At 45.5% G+C, this 15630-nt stretch overlaps 1 protein-coding gene across 1 annotated transcript; it reads right to left on the bottom strand.

Moving 5' to 3' along the window:
* Positions 1-2361: 2361 nt before the first annotated feature.
* Positions 2362-14238, bottom strand: POU2AF3 (POU class 2 homeobox associating factor 3). The gene is made up of 5 exons (XM_084611694.1): positions 13687-14238; positions 10217-10311; positions 6185-6242; positions 4207-4436; positions 2362-2887 (listed from the first exon to the last, which is right to left on the bottom strand). Exons 1-5 carry the CDS (start codon positions 13697-13699, stop codon positions 2549-2551), a joined length of 735 nt encoding a protein of 244 aa, XP_084467820.1. The 5' UTR covers positions 13700-14238; the 3' UTR covers positions 2362-2548.
* Between the last annotated feature and the right edge of the window lie 1392 nt (positions 14239-15630).

Raw genomic sequence — 15630 nt, 5'->3', positions numbered from 1 at the left:
TGCCGAGTGAGGGCCCAGCTCTGCAGGCAGAGCCGCCGCCAGCAGCAGCGCAGAAGTAAGGGTAGCAGTCCCGCAACCTCCCTACAATAACCTTGTGACACCCCCACCCCCCAACTCCTTTTTGGGTCAGAGCCCTACAATTACAACACCGTGACATTTCAGATTTAAACAGCTGAAATCGTGAAATTTAGGATTTTTTAAATCCTATGACTGTGAAATTGACCAAAATGGACTGTGAATTTGGTAGCGCTACAGGTAATCGAATGGATGGAAAAGAGGTAATATTCACAGCTTGTGAAGGAAAAGATGCTGGTTTTAGAAGAGGGCTAATCTTGAACCTGGAGTGGTGAGTTATACTTGGTACTCGTGTTTTTTTCTTACCTGAGAAGATGTATTTGAATGGTCCATGGAGATTGTTTTGTTGGTTTGGGTTTAATTTGTGGAAATGCTTATTCCTTTCTAAATTCTACTTGTGGCTGGAGGATTAATTGAACATGAATCTTACTCCTTCTGCTCTATCAGAAGAGCATGGGGACACTGGCTAGGAAAGAGCTGAGGTTGTGCGAACATTGGGGTAATGAGGCTTCCGACATGAGAATTTTCTGGCACGTGGACTGGCAATTGTAATGAGAGCTGAAAGTGTGGAGAAGCAAGAAGGCTTGGCAGATCTAACCAGACAATAACTTGTCCACTTAGATTAAATCATCATTTAAGCGCTGCTTTTTTGTTTCAGCTGGCTGTCCTTTAAAGTGACAAATGGTTCTGAGCAGACTGTGACATTTCAGGAAGATGCATTGCCCTAAGGAGATGTCACTTCTACAGTGACGTAGGGAGCCTGCAGTTTGTTAAAACACCATTGGCAAGCTCCTCAGTGGTGTAAATCAGCATAGCTCCAGTGAATTCAGACAGAGATGTAGGGTCTGCATGCAACATCTCTTGAAGTCAATTTGTTGATTTACACCAGCTGAGAATCTATCCCCATTTCTCCTTGTGCAGTCCAAATCCCAAATGCCAGGTGTTGCTCCAATATATAGTAGCTAAGATGAAATGTTCCTAGCTCACACTACCACATCTTCACTACTATTGTTACCTGAGCTAGCTAGATTAAAGCTAGCCCTGGTATGCCTACCCATTCCACAACTGCACCTTCACTTGCAGAATAGATGCACCCTGCAATAAAACTCCCTTCAGCTCATTTTGAAAATTCCAGCTGAATGTTTTCCTCTACACATAGGTGAAAGAGCACTAACTTTGTGTGGTAAGGATTCCTGGTGGATGTCTCCTTCTGAAAGCCCAGCCCTGTTGTGATATTTAGAGGTTCCATGATTTTTCAATGGTGCAGAAAATCTAATATTTTGCTTGTTGTGTATCTAAGATAAAAACAACCACCTGTGTGGCGGTTCAGTGATGAGACAGAACACAGCTTTATCCAAGCAAGCAGGCTGGTCAGCGGAGATGGGCTGTTCTGCCCCCCCGCCTTCCACCTTCTCCTTTTATTATATTTCTCCCCCTAAGCATTACACACTGCTACACAAAGGAATGTATGACGTTGATTCATATACTTAGTTACCATCCTTTATCTACTACAATCCTGGTTCTCAGGCCTTGAGCCCAGGCTAAGAAAGCGTCCCACAGTTGCTGTCCAAACAATCAAGTTCTCATGGTTCATATCTAGCCCTTCTCCTTGGATAGAGCAATGTGTGCATTGCTTCTACGAAACAGTCAGGGTGTGCCCCGCCTGCTTCCAGGTGGAATAGCTAAACATTAACCCTTCACACCTGGGAAAAGTTCTGACTTTGATTAGTTTGACCAAGGGGAGTGAACAATTGTTGCAATGACAGTTGGTGAGAATGGGAGGAGAGTACTTCAGTGTTGGAAGGATGCATGTATATTCAGACATGTGACAGAGGTAACGTGAAATGGACAGCAAGTGTTTATTGGCTAATCGTCCCACCCTTCACAGCAGATGGGAAATATAAGAAATGGATTGGAAGAGAAAACATTGGCCCTGATCCAGCAATCACTTACACAACTGAGTAACTTTTCAAACCCCAGGAGGCCCATTGACTTCATGTGCAAAGGCCCCACTTTACTCACATAAATATGTATTTGCAAGAGCAAGACCTTTGACTATAGCAGAAGCGACCCCCTCCTACCCCCCGGTGGCTGGAAAAAAAAATCAGATTTCCTCAGAATAACCTAAAGAATCTTTTATAAACTTAACAAGAAGGAATGTGCTCCAGGAATCTGTACAAAATTATTTATTTGTAATAACAAAAACTTGTTTAGTGAAGCATTCACTGAAAGCTACTTTGTTTTTTTGTTTGTTTGTTTTTTTATGAAATACAAGACAGAAGGACAACTGGAGCAATGCTGTGAGTCTTAAAACATTGTTACCCATGAGGACTAAATTAACACCTGGAGCATACCAGGTGAAGTAGTGTAGAGTAAACTGAACTTTGTGTTAGACAGTGATGTTTTGCATAGTTCATAGGCAGTTAGCTGATTTGGATACCTGTACGTATGTACATATATATAAAACCATCCATTAACTGTAGCAGATGTCGTAGTTTCTATCCCTTCTAAAGAAGTCATCTGCCATTGTCATGGTGCCAGGATAGTCCATACAGTCTGCACTTGGATAAGGGAAATACTCTGATACTCTGAATGTATCCAAGTGCTCTGAGGCACAGGATGAGCAGTAACAGGCAGAGGGGGAGCAGCTGTACTGCGGATGGGAGCACTCCTCGAGAGGATAGCCGTAGTTCGTGGTGTCTAGAGGACAAAGAGGGCTGATGTTCAGTGGAGCAAAAGGAGGCAGTTGAGGTGGGGAGTAGCTATAGTCTAATGGGCTGGACAGGTCAGATGAGGCAGGAGATCCAGGAACCTATAACAATGGAGAGAAAAGAAAATGTGGTGGGAAATGAGGTCACTAATAATGGGTGTTCAAATAACTACACAGACCAGAAAAAATACACTCTTAATTACAAGGCCCTGAATGCATGACCACATCACACCCCATTCTGGAGTTACCCTGGTCCATTGATAGTTCCAGAGTTTTGAAATCAGTGGGCTTCACAAAGTGACTGTGAACTCATCAAGATGTCAGAATGTGTGTGTGGTTCTTCTGGAAGCACCGCCCTGATCCCGCAATGAGCTCTGTGCACGAGGACCTCTGCACCCACCCTGAGTCCCGGTGACTTCAGTGAATGTCTGTGCTGACAGAGGGGTCCATCTGGATACAAGTCACTGCAGGATCGGCGCCTTAGTGCTCAGCAAGGGAGCATGCTAGAGAAAAGTCCCACATATGCCAGGTGATAGCCCTGAACAGGGGCTGCTCGGCCCCAGTTCTGTTCTATACAAGTTTGTGTAGAATAACAAATTCCAGCAAGACATCATTGGGGTAACTGGCTTTGCCACAATTTTTTCTGATGAATAACTGGGATATCTGAGGACATTGCACTCTGTTTGGTGTTGGTCCTTTAACCCTCCTGCCATGAGCATGTAGAATGCATGTCACTAAATGACATGTTATAAACGTAGCTGTTTTCTAAACTGCTAGTTACATGCAGTTTTAAACCCTCCTGTTTCACAGCATAAGCCAACCTCTACCTGAGGAGGGTCAGGAAGGAACTTTGTAGTGGGCAGGTTATTCCATTACTGCTGACTTCAGGGGTTCTTGCACCTGCCTCTGGAGCTATCAGAACAGAATACTGAACCAGGTGGAACAATGGTCTGACCTGCTCTGGCAGTTCCTATCTTGCTATTCATGAACATGTCAGTGGCATTAATTTAACCCTTAGGATCCAGGGGGGTGGATTGGGGTTGTCCCCTGGCCCCTCCCTAAAGAGGTTCCATGGATTACAGGGAGGGGAGAATAGTGTATTGGAAGTGACATGCCTCAATTCTGCAACCTCAGGTCAGGATCAACAGGTTCCTCATGCCCTCTCCCCGGATATGAGAGAGCCCCAATTCTACATGGAATCCCAGACTCTCCCCTCCACCTGTGGAGTTGTTGGAAATGAATCATGCTCATGAAACCAGTCTGAACCCAGAGCCTCAGGGAGTGGGGATTTTTATTTTGCCCATTTCGTTTCCCTTCTTGATTTCCTTGCTGGATGTGCTTAGGTGATTTTGCTCAAGGTGGTGCAAGCTATAACTACAGACACCACCAGTCCAGCTCAGTAAAGAACGCAACCAACTTACCAGGCTCTGGTTAAAGCAGAGAGGGGTTGACAGGAAGGTGTCTGGGTTATAGTGGGTAGAAGTCTGTAGAGCACTCAGGGATGGGTCCATAGGCGGCTCTGTCTGAAGATAGGTATCAACCAGTTGCTCCAAATAACTTGGGTTTTCTTCACAGGAAATGCAATTTGGAAACTGCCGTGGCTGGAAATAGTTGGGGGCAGAAGAGACAGGTTCTGCATCAAAATAAGCTGCTAGGAGAGGAAGAGAAAAATGGAGAGTGTTCAGTACTTGTGCTTACAAAGGGAGGCTAAGCTAGCTGTATGTTTCCTTTGGGTCAGGCTGGGATACCCTGGTCTGTGCTGAGCAGCATCTTGTGCGGCAACCAGTCCCATGGAACACAGTGAATCTGGACATGGAGGAAAGGCTCTTCAAGTGTAGACTGAGATTTCCAAAGGGTTCTATGAGAGTTAGGTGCCTAGTTCCCATTGAAAGTCAATGCGGGCTGGGGGGAAATTTTTCAGAAGTGCCTGAATGACTAGGGAGCTTAAGTCCTCTTGGTTTCCCATGGGGACTTAGGCTCTAAGTCACTTAGTGCTTTTGAAAATTGTGGGATCCAACTTCCTTAGACTCCTTTGAAAATTGCAGCTTGACTCTGAAAGTAAATCCAAAGCAACCCTGAGAGCATGTAACGCAGTGCTGTGCTGCTGCTCTTTTACCAGTTGGGTTTTGCCTTTAGCCTCTGCTGAACTCCGTGTTCCAGGGATGCACGTCTCCTTTAAAACAAAAAATAGCTTCTCATCTTCATAAGCAAGGACAGAGGCAAAACACTCGAGAGACCAGAGCTGTCCCTACATTACTTCTGAAAAATTTGGCGAGTATGTAGATGATACAGACCTAGGTTCAGCTGGTGTCATATGGAAGAGGGCAGGGGTCAAAAAGGCTCTAGGGCCAGATTTTCATTTACACCAAGACCTCTTTGCACTGCAATACTCTAGTACTGGGTATCAATTACCAGAGCGGTGTAAATAAGAATTTGGCCCTCTAGGCTTGACTACATTTCATGTTAAATTCAGCTGTTCTCAAACAGTTAATAACAAAGCCCTGATCTTGCAAACACTTATCTATGCAGGTAGTCCTGTTGATCTCAATGGGATTGCTAGCACGTGTAACATTACTCTCATGCGTAAGTGTTTTCAGGACTGGGACCAAAGTGTTTAACTGGACCGTGGGGAAAAAAACATGCACCCAAAAGAGAGAGAAAGATTTACCAGCCTGAAAAAGGTTATGTGCGTCTCAAGTTTCTATATTAACATAAGCAAATTTAAACCCCAAATATTTATTATTTAAGCATTTCCTTGTCCACACAATGTATACATGCACACATTTACAGATGAACGGGGAAACTTTCTGGATCTCTTAGCTACCAACATCTAGAGAATAAAAGATCTGAAAAGTCCAAACTCATATTTTTTTCTCCCACCTCCTGGATATTGGTGTCAACCAGGAAGGAGCTGTTTATGCATCTCTGTTGAAAAGACTGACACCCCTTCTGAACTCTACAGGGAGAGGGGGAAAGAAAGAAACTGACTCTGCTGGAAGCTAAATGATTGGCAAGACAACTAACGCTTTAAAACGTTCTGGTCCCATCTGACACTCAGATGAAGGCAGTACCAAGAGATAGAAATCTTGATGAAGGCACCACGGCAGTGTTATTCTGCTGGTAATAAATGTTACCGACTAATTGGAGCTTTGATCCTCTGTAGAAAAGGCAAACTACATGGATATGAAGACAAAATTTCTGCTAGAGTGAGGGCAAAATGTACCCTGCTTGTCTTACTGCATCCTCATCTGCATTTAGTGAGCATTTTTCAGGTTCTGATTGGTTGGATTCCTAATTAAATGGTAGTGCTTGCCTCAAGCCTTGCACCAAGGGCTAAAAAGACTTGGACTGGAGGAATAGGTGGGGGGAGGGGAGAAGGGGGATGCTCTTTGTACCAACCTGTGCAGGGAGGAGAAACAGATTCTGGAAACTGGACACTGCTGCTGCCTCGGGAAACCTGACAAAACAGAACAGAAGGAAAATAGCAAATGCAAGTGTTTCTGTTTTAAGAGATCAAAGGAGATCTTTTTCCTGAACATTGAGGTAAGTCACAATTACCTTTCAAACTTACTTATGCAAACATTAATGATTGTTGTTTTTATTACCTGTGTGTATTACATTCAGTTGTTCTGTTAGTTATGTAGCACTCTCAATCTGTGTAACGTATTGTTCCAGAGGGCCACCCAGATAACAATAGATGTGCATTACAATGAATTGTTCTAATGTGAAATATGTAGCTACTCTGATGTCCATTCCATTGTTCCATTACTGTTAATTCACCATAGATGTGTCTATACTTGTTTTAGTCATGTTTTTAACATTTGTTAATTAGCAGGATTATAAATTCTAGTGTGGACATGACACAAAAAAACCTCTAGGGTTCAACATGAGTAGGAACAATTTATAATCGTGTTAGCTAACACGTTTAAAACACAACGAAAAAATCAAGTGCTGCTTACCCTGTGTAGCACCACACATGCGCACCAGACTGAATTGTTCCACTGCACACTTCACTTTGCAATCTACAAGTGTGATTACTCTAATACTGCAACACTTATAAGAAAACTGATAATGTTGTTTTCCCTGAGGATTTGTAAACTGAAACTTACAAATCAACAAGCCTATTAGAAAATCACATCCAACATTATCGGTGAAATCCTGGTTGCACTGAAAACAAAAGTGAGGTTTGCCATCGACTTCAAGGGGACTTCACTCTAGCTATTCAGACTGTGGCTTCTTCTGATCAGATGGTTTTAACTTATGCTGATCAGAGCTTCATTTCTTCCATTCAAAATGTTCCTGAGTTAGAGTGGCTGATTTCCCTATCAAGAACTTCCTAACGTTTGCCCAGTTATTTAACACTTAAACTGTAATTATTCTCTATGGGAGGGAAAAAAACATTATTTAAATCCGGGCAGTTCTGGAAGAATTGGCAAGATTGATATTCTCTGTTTGGTCTATATGTACACAATATGTAGCCTCTGTTACCTCCCCACTAACAGTAGAGTGGGTTTTAGTTAACTTGCAGGTTCTGTCCTGCAGAACGCTTTAAAGTCTAGCTTTCCATTACACGTGTGTCCAGTACCTAACACAATGGGACACTGATCCGTGGGGCTGCCACGATACAAATAAATAATAACTAGTATAAATTCTGTTAAGCCCAAAGCTAATCTCCTGCACCACCAGCTTTGGGTCTCCTTAGTGGATGGAACAATCATGATGTAAACATTGAGTGAATAGCAAATTAAGACTAGTTCAGTCCAGCCTCTTAACATCCAGCTGGAACATTTATAGAGTATGTAAGTCCTTAGCCATTTTATAGAGGAAGAAGGAAGGGGTGACTTTACACTTAAGAGACAAGTACCCTGCAGCATTTCAGTGCTAGAGGGCTCCATTCACCAACCCTCTTTATTTGTGGTTGCAGGTTGCAGTCTGCTCAGCTTCTTGTGCAATCAACCGCTGCAGAGAGCAGGAGGTGGGAGATTAAATCTGAAAACCATCCAGGCTGTAATGTCATGAACCAGGAAGCAGTAATGATTTACCAACCTCTTTATGCAAAAACACAGGGCAGCCTGAGCTAGAGGGCTCACTTACAAGAGAAGTGGAGTGTTCTGTGTGTGTCAAGTCTGCATGAATATGTAGGTCTCCTTAACCCTTTCCTTCTCTCCAAATAGTTTATGGTTTTGAAATGCATTAAAGGCCTTAATTCCACAAAGCACTTAAGCATGTGTATAACTTCAAGCACACACTGGGCCTATTCACATGCTTAAGTGCTTTACTGGATTGCAGCCAGAGTGTTCTGCATTAAGGGCCTGATCCTGCACCAGTAAAGTGTTTTTATTTATTTAAATGGGAGTGGGATCAAGCCCTATTTAAATGGCTCTTTGCTCATACTCACTTTCTAACTTTCTTTCAAGACAAAAGGAAATACATCTCTGGGGTTTTCTTTTTTTTCTTTTTCTTTTTTTAAACATGAACAAAGTTGCATTACCCATTATAAAAATCCCAAATTTTCAAACACCTTCCAGGGTTTTTTTTAGTACAGGTTAAGAGATAAGAGTCAACATTTCCATTGTTACCAGCCCTAACAAACTGAAAAGAAAAATGTTAAAGGAGAAAATTATCCCCTTGAAACAATAAAGATAGAAGATGCATGCACAGTAAAACAGGGCACCAGAAACTACCTTGTATCAGGCAACACTGAACATCAGCTGCCAGCCAGCTGCTCATTCACCAAGCTTGGCTTGGTCCCTGTGAAATTCTTCACCGTAACCTCCAGTGTTCAGTAACCTAACTAATTTTATGTCATTACCAATTTGGCTACCACACTGTTCACTCCTAATCTAGATCATCAATAAACATCAGTCCTGGTACAGAACATTGGACACTCAATGTTAACTTTTGGTCATGTTGAAAATTGACCGTTTTTCCCTGTTCATGTCTCCTGGCTAGTTTCTCACCCCTGACAGCACTTTGCCTTTCACCTCAGGGTGACTAATCTCTTGTGAGGCACTTTGTGAAAGGATAACATGATTACCACATACATGATGTTCTCCTGCAGGCACGGTTTTGCTAACACGCTCAGAATTACAACAGATTACAGAGGTGTGATATTCCTTCACAGAAGCCAGGCTGATGTGTACCTGTGTCGTGTTTTGTAACTTCAGTTTTAATTATCGTTTAGTTTGATTCCCTTGATAATGAAGTAAGGCACACTGCTCTACAAATTGCCAAAATCACCCCTCATGCCTTTTTTTTGAAAGAGTGGTAACAAGTTCACTCCCCTCCAGCTCTCTGGTACAGTAGCTGATTCTAATGAGAGGCTACCAATTCTTGCTGACAGATCAGCCTCTTTGTCCTTAAGTTTCCATACCAAGAAAGAAAATAAACTCTTGAGTTTTGCCCCCCGGGAAAATTTGTGTCACGGAGATACTCCCTCTGCACAGGATAATAGCTGCTGCAGTGGCAGAACAATACAGGGGGGATCTGAGCTCATTCCTGGGCATGGATCCAGCACATCTGGAGAGAGCTGAGTTTGGCCTTTCACTCTTAGGCCACCAGTGCCTGAGAGTTCTATGGAACCACTGCTTTTGAGACCTGGTCCAAAGTCCATTGAAGTCAATGGAAAGACTTGCGTTGATTTCAGCTGGTTTTGGAGCTGGCTTCTAGCCCTTGGGGATCCAAGCTAAGACCCTCCTTCCTAGGCCAGCAGGAGTTAGGAGCAGTATGATGCCAGCACATTCAGCCCTGGGAGGATTTGGTTGTGCACCCTCCCCAGGTGCCAGCAGAAGCTGGACGCTGTGCAGAGCTGGTGCCTTCAGTCCCTGGCTGATGACTAAAGGAGCCCCTGAACAATGGAAGGCCTTTGGGGGTTTTTGTGGGGGGAGGAATGACATTCTTTTGGGCTCTGAGCGCTACCTCTTGGAGAGGAGAACACGATGGGAGTCTTAGTACCACACAGAGCTTTACATGGGAGGGTCCTCAAAGCAGGCAATGGGGGCTTTGGTTGAGTCAGATAGAACAGACATTGTCCCCTGCTGCTCCCTAGGGATTCAGAGCAGGCCTGTCTGTCAAGCCTTGTCTACACAGGGGAAATTGACCAGCAGAGTTATTCCAGAGCTGCTGTTCCTGTATAATTGAGCTATTCCAGAATAACTCCCTTGTGGGGAAGGGGGCACTCTCTTCTGGAATAAAAGTGAGCAGAGTAACTAGTCCAGAGCAAACTAATTTTTATTCCAGAATAGAGCATCCAGTTGGGGGAGTTATTCTGAAATAACTAAATTGGTCAGTTTCCTCTTGAAGACAAGCTCTCCCTTTTGCCTGCATCAGCAGCGTCTGCTCCTATGGCTCTGAGTTCATTAAGTCGATGGAAGAGAAATAGTTTCTTATTCTTAAATTACAACATGGAAGAAGCTAGTATTTTGTCCTTACAGTGGTATCAGTTGCTGCTTGTCGTGCTCTCCTCTGCTGCAATAACTCTTTCACGGTAATCTTTACTCGAACACCTTGATACACCTTGGGTTTGCCTGAAAAATGAGTTTAAAAACAAGGTTGTATGGATGAGAACAACAAAGCAGGCACTTCAGCGTGGTGATATTTAAAATATCAAAGAGTAAATTCAGTGTGTTCTTGGTCACACTTTCTATAAAGGGTATATTTACAAAGAGTTTGTAAAGGGTTTATAAATTATTAATAGACTTTTTAATAAATGGTTAATCAGTTATTACAGAATGCCATAGGTCCCTTGTAACCATTTCATGATTGTAATATGCTTGTAACATTTATGAACACTTTGTAGACTATTTGCAAATGTACCCTTAATATATAATAAATATAATTGTGACCACATTTTCTTTTTCCTTAAGAGTTTCTTTTTTTCTTAGTAACAAAGGCTGGAGAAATGAATGTCACTTAGCTCTTCACCTGAAATTCAGAGAACACTTTAGAAAGGAAGACAAGTACAATTATCTCCACTTTACTGATGGGAAGACTAAGGCAAAGAGATATTAAGACCCCAATCTTGCAAACACTTACACGCATGCTTAACTTTTAATATTGTGAATAGTCCCACTGACTTCCATCAAAGTTAAGCACATATGTAAGTGTTTGCAAGATCAGGGCCTAAGCAACTTGCATAAAATCACATAGTAAGTCAGTGGCAGAACCAAAAATAGACCCCAGGTACTCTAACTCCCAACCTTGTCTGCTGGACCATAATGTCAAATTAATTTGAATCTGTACAATAGCCTGAAGTTTTCAATGCAGGAAACAGACATGGGCACTGCGTTCATCCACCATGTTAAGAACAGGAATAAAAACAATGCAAATATGTGGGTGATTATTCTTTTATAGGACTAAGCAATACTATAAATAAAATGATTGCGCTTTCAAGAATCACTCTCTGTGAGACCCAGTTTTCTTTCTTTCTTTAATGAGAGGAGTCATTCTCTACAACTCGTTTGTTTCAGACATGCATGTGGGCCTCCATCAGTCAGCAAAAACAATCACCACACACTAGCTTAGTCCGAACTTTGTATTTGGAGTAGTTAAGAATTTGCCTATTGACAAGAAACCACCCCAGACGCTCTTGCTGGAAGAAATATTTAACACCCATTGCAGTTTAGTTCAGTTTTTAGAATTGCTTCATTTTGCACTCAGTATATTTCTCTCTGAAGTGATCCTGCAGAGGCTCGGTAAAACAGACAAACACATTGTAAACCTGGGATTGAATCTTGTAAACCCTTATTCACGTGGCCCCAGTTCTGCTATCAGACCTGGCACTGAAGCTCTCCCTGGGCACAGGGATCCACCCACACAGTTCTGATTGCAGGATCCAGCTCCAACTCCTATTGTGTGCAATGGGAATACTTATGAGTAAGAGCTTGCAGGATCCGGTTCACAGCTAATATTCTGCCTTTGGAGACCCTGCAACATTACCTGGCCCTTGCTTGGACGGGTAATAGAACAGTCCCATGGGGAGCAATTATCTAGCTATGCACTGGTATTTATAATATACCCATCTATTGCCTGTTTGATCCTCTAACAGCAACTTTCAGCCTCTGCTTTGCTGTGACATAGGCAGTGTGTACACGTTGATCCACAACTGGCTGGCACTTGCTACCTTTCACTCCTGCTCTGCCAGGGGTGCTAGATTGACAGTGGAGCCTGTCCCTATCCTAGTGCAGACAGTGTCTCTTCTTAGCGCCACGGGCCTGTTTAATGACAGCCTGCCATACACAGTGACATTGTCTTTAACATGGTGCCTGGTGTTAACAGTCCTTGCCCCTCATTGCAGACCACAGGCCAATCAGTGTGGTATCCAGAGGAGGAGGTTCTATTGAGCTGCAAACTCAGCTCCCTGGGGATTATTTATTCTGGTCATTCCATTTTATTTTTTGAAAACTGCAAAATATGATTCCTTGAATCTGAAGGAGAGAAACATTTAACAGGAACCCTTTGCTCCAAGCCTCTCCTGTTACAAGGGCTGACATCTTCGGCCCTGAGCCAGCAAACCTGCTTAGATTTATGCATGCAAACAGTTTCCTTAGCAGGTTTCAGAGTAACAGCGGTGTTAGTCTGTATTCGCAAAAAGAAAAGGAGTACTTGTGGCACCTTAGAGACTAACCAATTTATTTGAGCATAAGCTTTCCTGAGCTACAGCTCACTTCATCCGATGCCTCTGTTGGCTCTGGGTCAGGCCAACAGAGAGGCAGGGTCCTGCCTGGGCTAAGTGGAGATGTGACAGGTACCCAGGTCAGCAGCCTGGGACTGACCCTTCACTCCACACTGCCTGCGGTCTGCACCTGCTTCATTTCACCTTCCTGGCAAATCTCAGCATCCATGGGGGGGAGAGCCAGTCCGAGCCTCAGGCCAGGCTGGTCCTTCCCCTGCCTCCCCAAGCTGAGCGCTGAGCTAGGGTTAAATCTGGCTCAGCGGTAGGCAGCTGACTGTGTGGAAGACAAGGGAGGGAGGTTTCCACCCTCCGGCGCTAGCCGGGTCCCGTGGCTGCACCCCGGCCGGGCTCAGGGGGTCGCCCAAGGACCCCAAAGTTCCTCCCAGGCGGGGAGGTCGGGGTGAGGTGCGCAAGGGGCCCCTTGGGCAGGGCGCCCCGGGGAGATGGGGGGCGGCAAACGGCCGCGCAGGGCGCCCCGGGGTGGGAGCTCGAGCCCAGCGAGGAGCTGCAGGGGGGCGCGCCGGGACTGGGATGCGCAGCGCCCCGTGCGCAGCTGCCTGCGGCCCCCAGCCAGCTCCACTCCCGGGCGCGGCGCGGAGCGGGAGGCCGCTGCGGCTCAGCCGGGCACCTTCCTTCCGGAGGCGGCGGGTCCCCGCTCGGGGTCTGGGATCCCCCCCCTCCACCTTGGCCGGGAAAGCCCGGCTCTGTGAGTAGCTCTGATCGGGGACGGGGGGCAGGCCCCGCACCCCGAGCCCCACTGCGCACCCCCGGGCTGCCCCGTTCCGCGTCCTTTGCGCCGGGGCACCATGCGCCTTGCGCCCTCTGCCAAAACTCCGCATGCCGTGCGCCCACCGCCCCCTGGGCCGGGAGGGGGCCCCTCCGCAGTTCCGTATCCTGTGCGCCCCCCAGCCTGGCTGTCTCTAATTCCCCCGCAGCCTGGCCTGGGATCCCGGCCCTACACCTGCCGGAGGTGAACACAGGGGCTGCCCCCCACCCCTCATCAGTCTGGGACCCCCCGGGGCCGGGCTGTCCCCCATCTCCCCAGGATTAGCCCCCGTCGATCTGAGGCTGTTTCCCCAGGTGTCCCCCCACCCACCCCGCATAGTTCAGCTGCTGGTGGCCTCTCCAGGGCAGGAGCAGAGCCAGCTTGAGCTCGGCGCAGGTGTCTGGGGAGGGAAGTTAGGGGTTGCGCTGGGGTGGGGGCCGGAGCTGGGGGGAGCAGCCCCACCTGACACCCTCATGGGCCGCGGGGCGTTTGCTGTCCGGCAGCGCCACTTCTGGTTACAGCGGCCGTGGTACCAGGACACTTCGGGGGGCTCTCCAACTGGGGATCGAGTGTAGGAGGCACGGTTCCCCTTTTCAGCAGCCCTAAAGGGGAGATCTCTCCCTGCCTGTGCCGCATCTCCCCCGGGGTCTGGCTCAGGGGAGTCCTGGGCCTGCCGAGTCCCACTCGGGTCAGATCGTCCCTGAATATTAAAATCCACAACTAATCACCTGGGAGCGCCGAGTTACGTTCCCAGAGTCTAAATTGCACCCGCGATTGGGCGCGTTAACCCTGAAATCTTCAGCCCCCGGGTGCCAGCGGTCCCCGGAGCACTGGCTAAAAGTGCCCAATTTGCAAAGTAGGTTAGGGATGAGCAGCATATTTTTAAAAGGCTGAAATACTTTAACAGTGGTTATTTAAAGCCCCTGCATTCCTGTGCACAAAACACCTTTGCTTTTCCCCTGTACCTTGCGTTGGGTGTGTGTATGATTCTACATATAATGTGTCCTGCATATGATCAGTGTCCCTTCTAGCCACTTAAAAAACTGATTTGGTTGCACCTGGGGTTATACAAATATTAACTTTTTCTTTCTCTCCCCCCCCCCCGTCCCCATTTTGAAGGTAAAATGACCAAAAATGGAGGCTAATGAAAACATCTCCCAAATTCTTGAAGAAAAGGTTTAAACTGAACTTACCGGACATGCTGACCTGAAAGAATAAGCAACTTTTGTAACAGCTGATGTTGCAGCAGAAGACTCAACCACCTAGGCTCCTAGATGCTGGGGGGAGAGGGAACAAAAAAAAAACAATAATTTTAAAATTTAAAAATAGGAATACCCAAGACCATTGTGAAAATTCCAGGTGGAGACCAACAATATTAATGTTTTATACCTACAGATATAAGTTTGAGTTTTTCTCCCCTAATGCCAAGTATTTAAAACCTCTAGAAACCAATGATTTGACAATCAATGATTGCGCGATACTTTCAATTTGAATATTCAAAGGCTTAACAAAATGGGCTATCTTTTTGTGAAACCCAGCACATCCCCATGTAGCAGAGGGTCTTGGGGAATAAGATTTGGTGGGGAGGCCTTCCCCACTCCTTGCTTTTGGGACATTTTGAACATTTTATCCACCTTTCCACAAACAAAGCGGATGCCCCGAAACCTGGTCAGTATTTTCATCTCAGATACACACACTTGGCTCCAGTGCTCTCATATTTCACTTGCTAGCTGCAAAGGACTTTCTGCAAGGGAGCAGGGTGATTTTTGCACAATTTTTCACATTTTAAGGGTAAATTTGAGGATTTTTGGTGAAAATGGCAGTTGGTGGGCGTGGCATAATAGAGACACTGTCTAGGGCACCAGAGTAGCTGTCACTGACCAAAGTGGGCTTTTATTTCATTCTGTTCCCCTCCCTCATCCCCCCTTTCTGCCTTTTGTTGGATTTTATTTGTATTTTCCCCAGTTCATGATCTTCACACCTATTCCATAGAGTGGCCTCTTTCAGATTAGATCCCCCAGATTAGATCCCCCTACATCCCCTGTGTGGGGATCCTTGCATGGACAGCCAATTTAGCTGGAGCAAGGGTAGCTTGACATGTTTTTGGCCAACGTTGGACAATCAGTATAGAATCCCCATTTTTTTTACACTGTATGTAAACATTCCCTATGCCCTGCAGTTAATACCCTCCACCAGGAATTGTTGCTTAAAGCAGAAAGCAGGATAGGCTGTTAATCATCTACCAGCAGTTTAATTTAGCTATTGTTACTCTTTTTTTCTTAAGTGCAACAAATGTACTTGATCTGTGTTAGGGAGTGGCACAGAGGTGGTCTCAGAAAAGTCCCTATTCCAGCCCTGAAAAATTTTCACACAAAAACTGATTACTTTTGTTGGGCCAACTACTGG

This window comes from Lepidochelys olivacea (assembly GCF_965140295.1).
Source record: "Lepidochelys olivacea isolate rLepOli2 genome assembly, chromosome: 22".
NCBI classification, from domain to species: Eukaryota; Metazoa; Chordata; order Testudines; family Cheloniidae; genus Lepidochelys; species Lepidochelys olivacea.
Note: the sequence above shows the minus strand (reverse complement) of the source record. Positions and strands in the feature narration are given on the sequence as shown.

What these genes read in the sequence shown, in the direction of transcription:
- POU2AF3 (XM_084611694.1), bottom strand. An exon ending in TGTTTCTCCTCCCTGCACAG is followed by an intron (nt 4,437 to 6,184) that starts GTTGGTACAAAG and finishes TTCCTCTCCTAG; the next exon opens with CAGCTTATTTTGATGCAGAA. An exon ending in TCTGCTTTAACCAGAGCCTG is followed by an intron (nt 2,888 to 4,206) that starts GTAAGTTGGTTG and finishes CCATTGTTATAG; the next exon opens with GTTCCTGGATCTCCTGCCTC.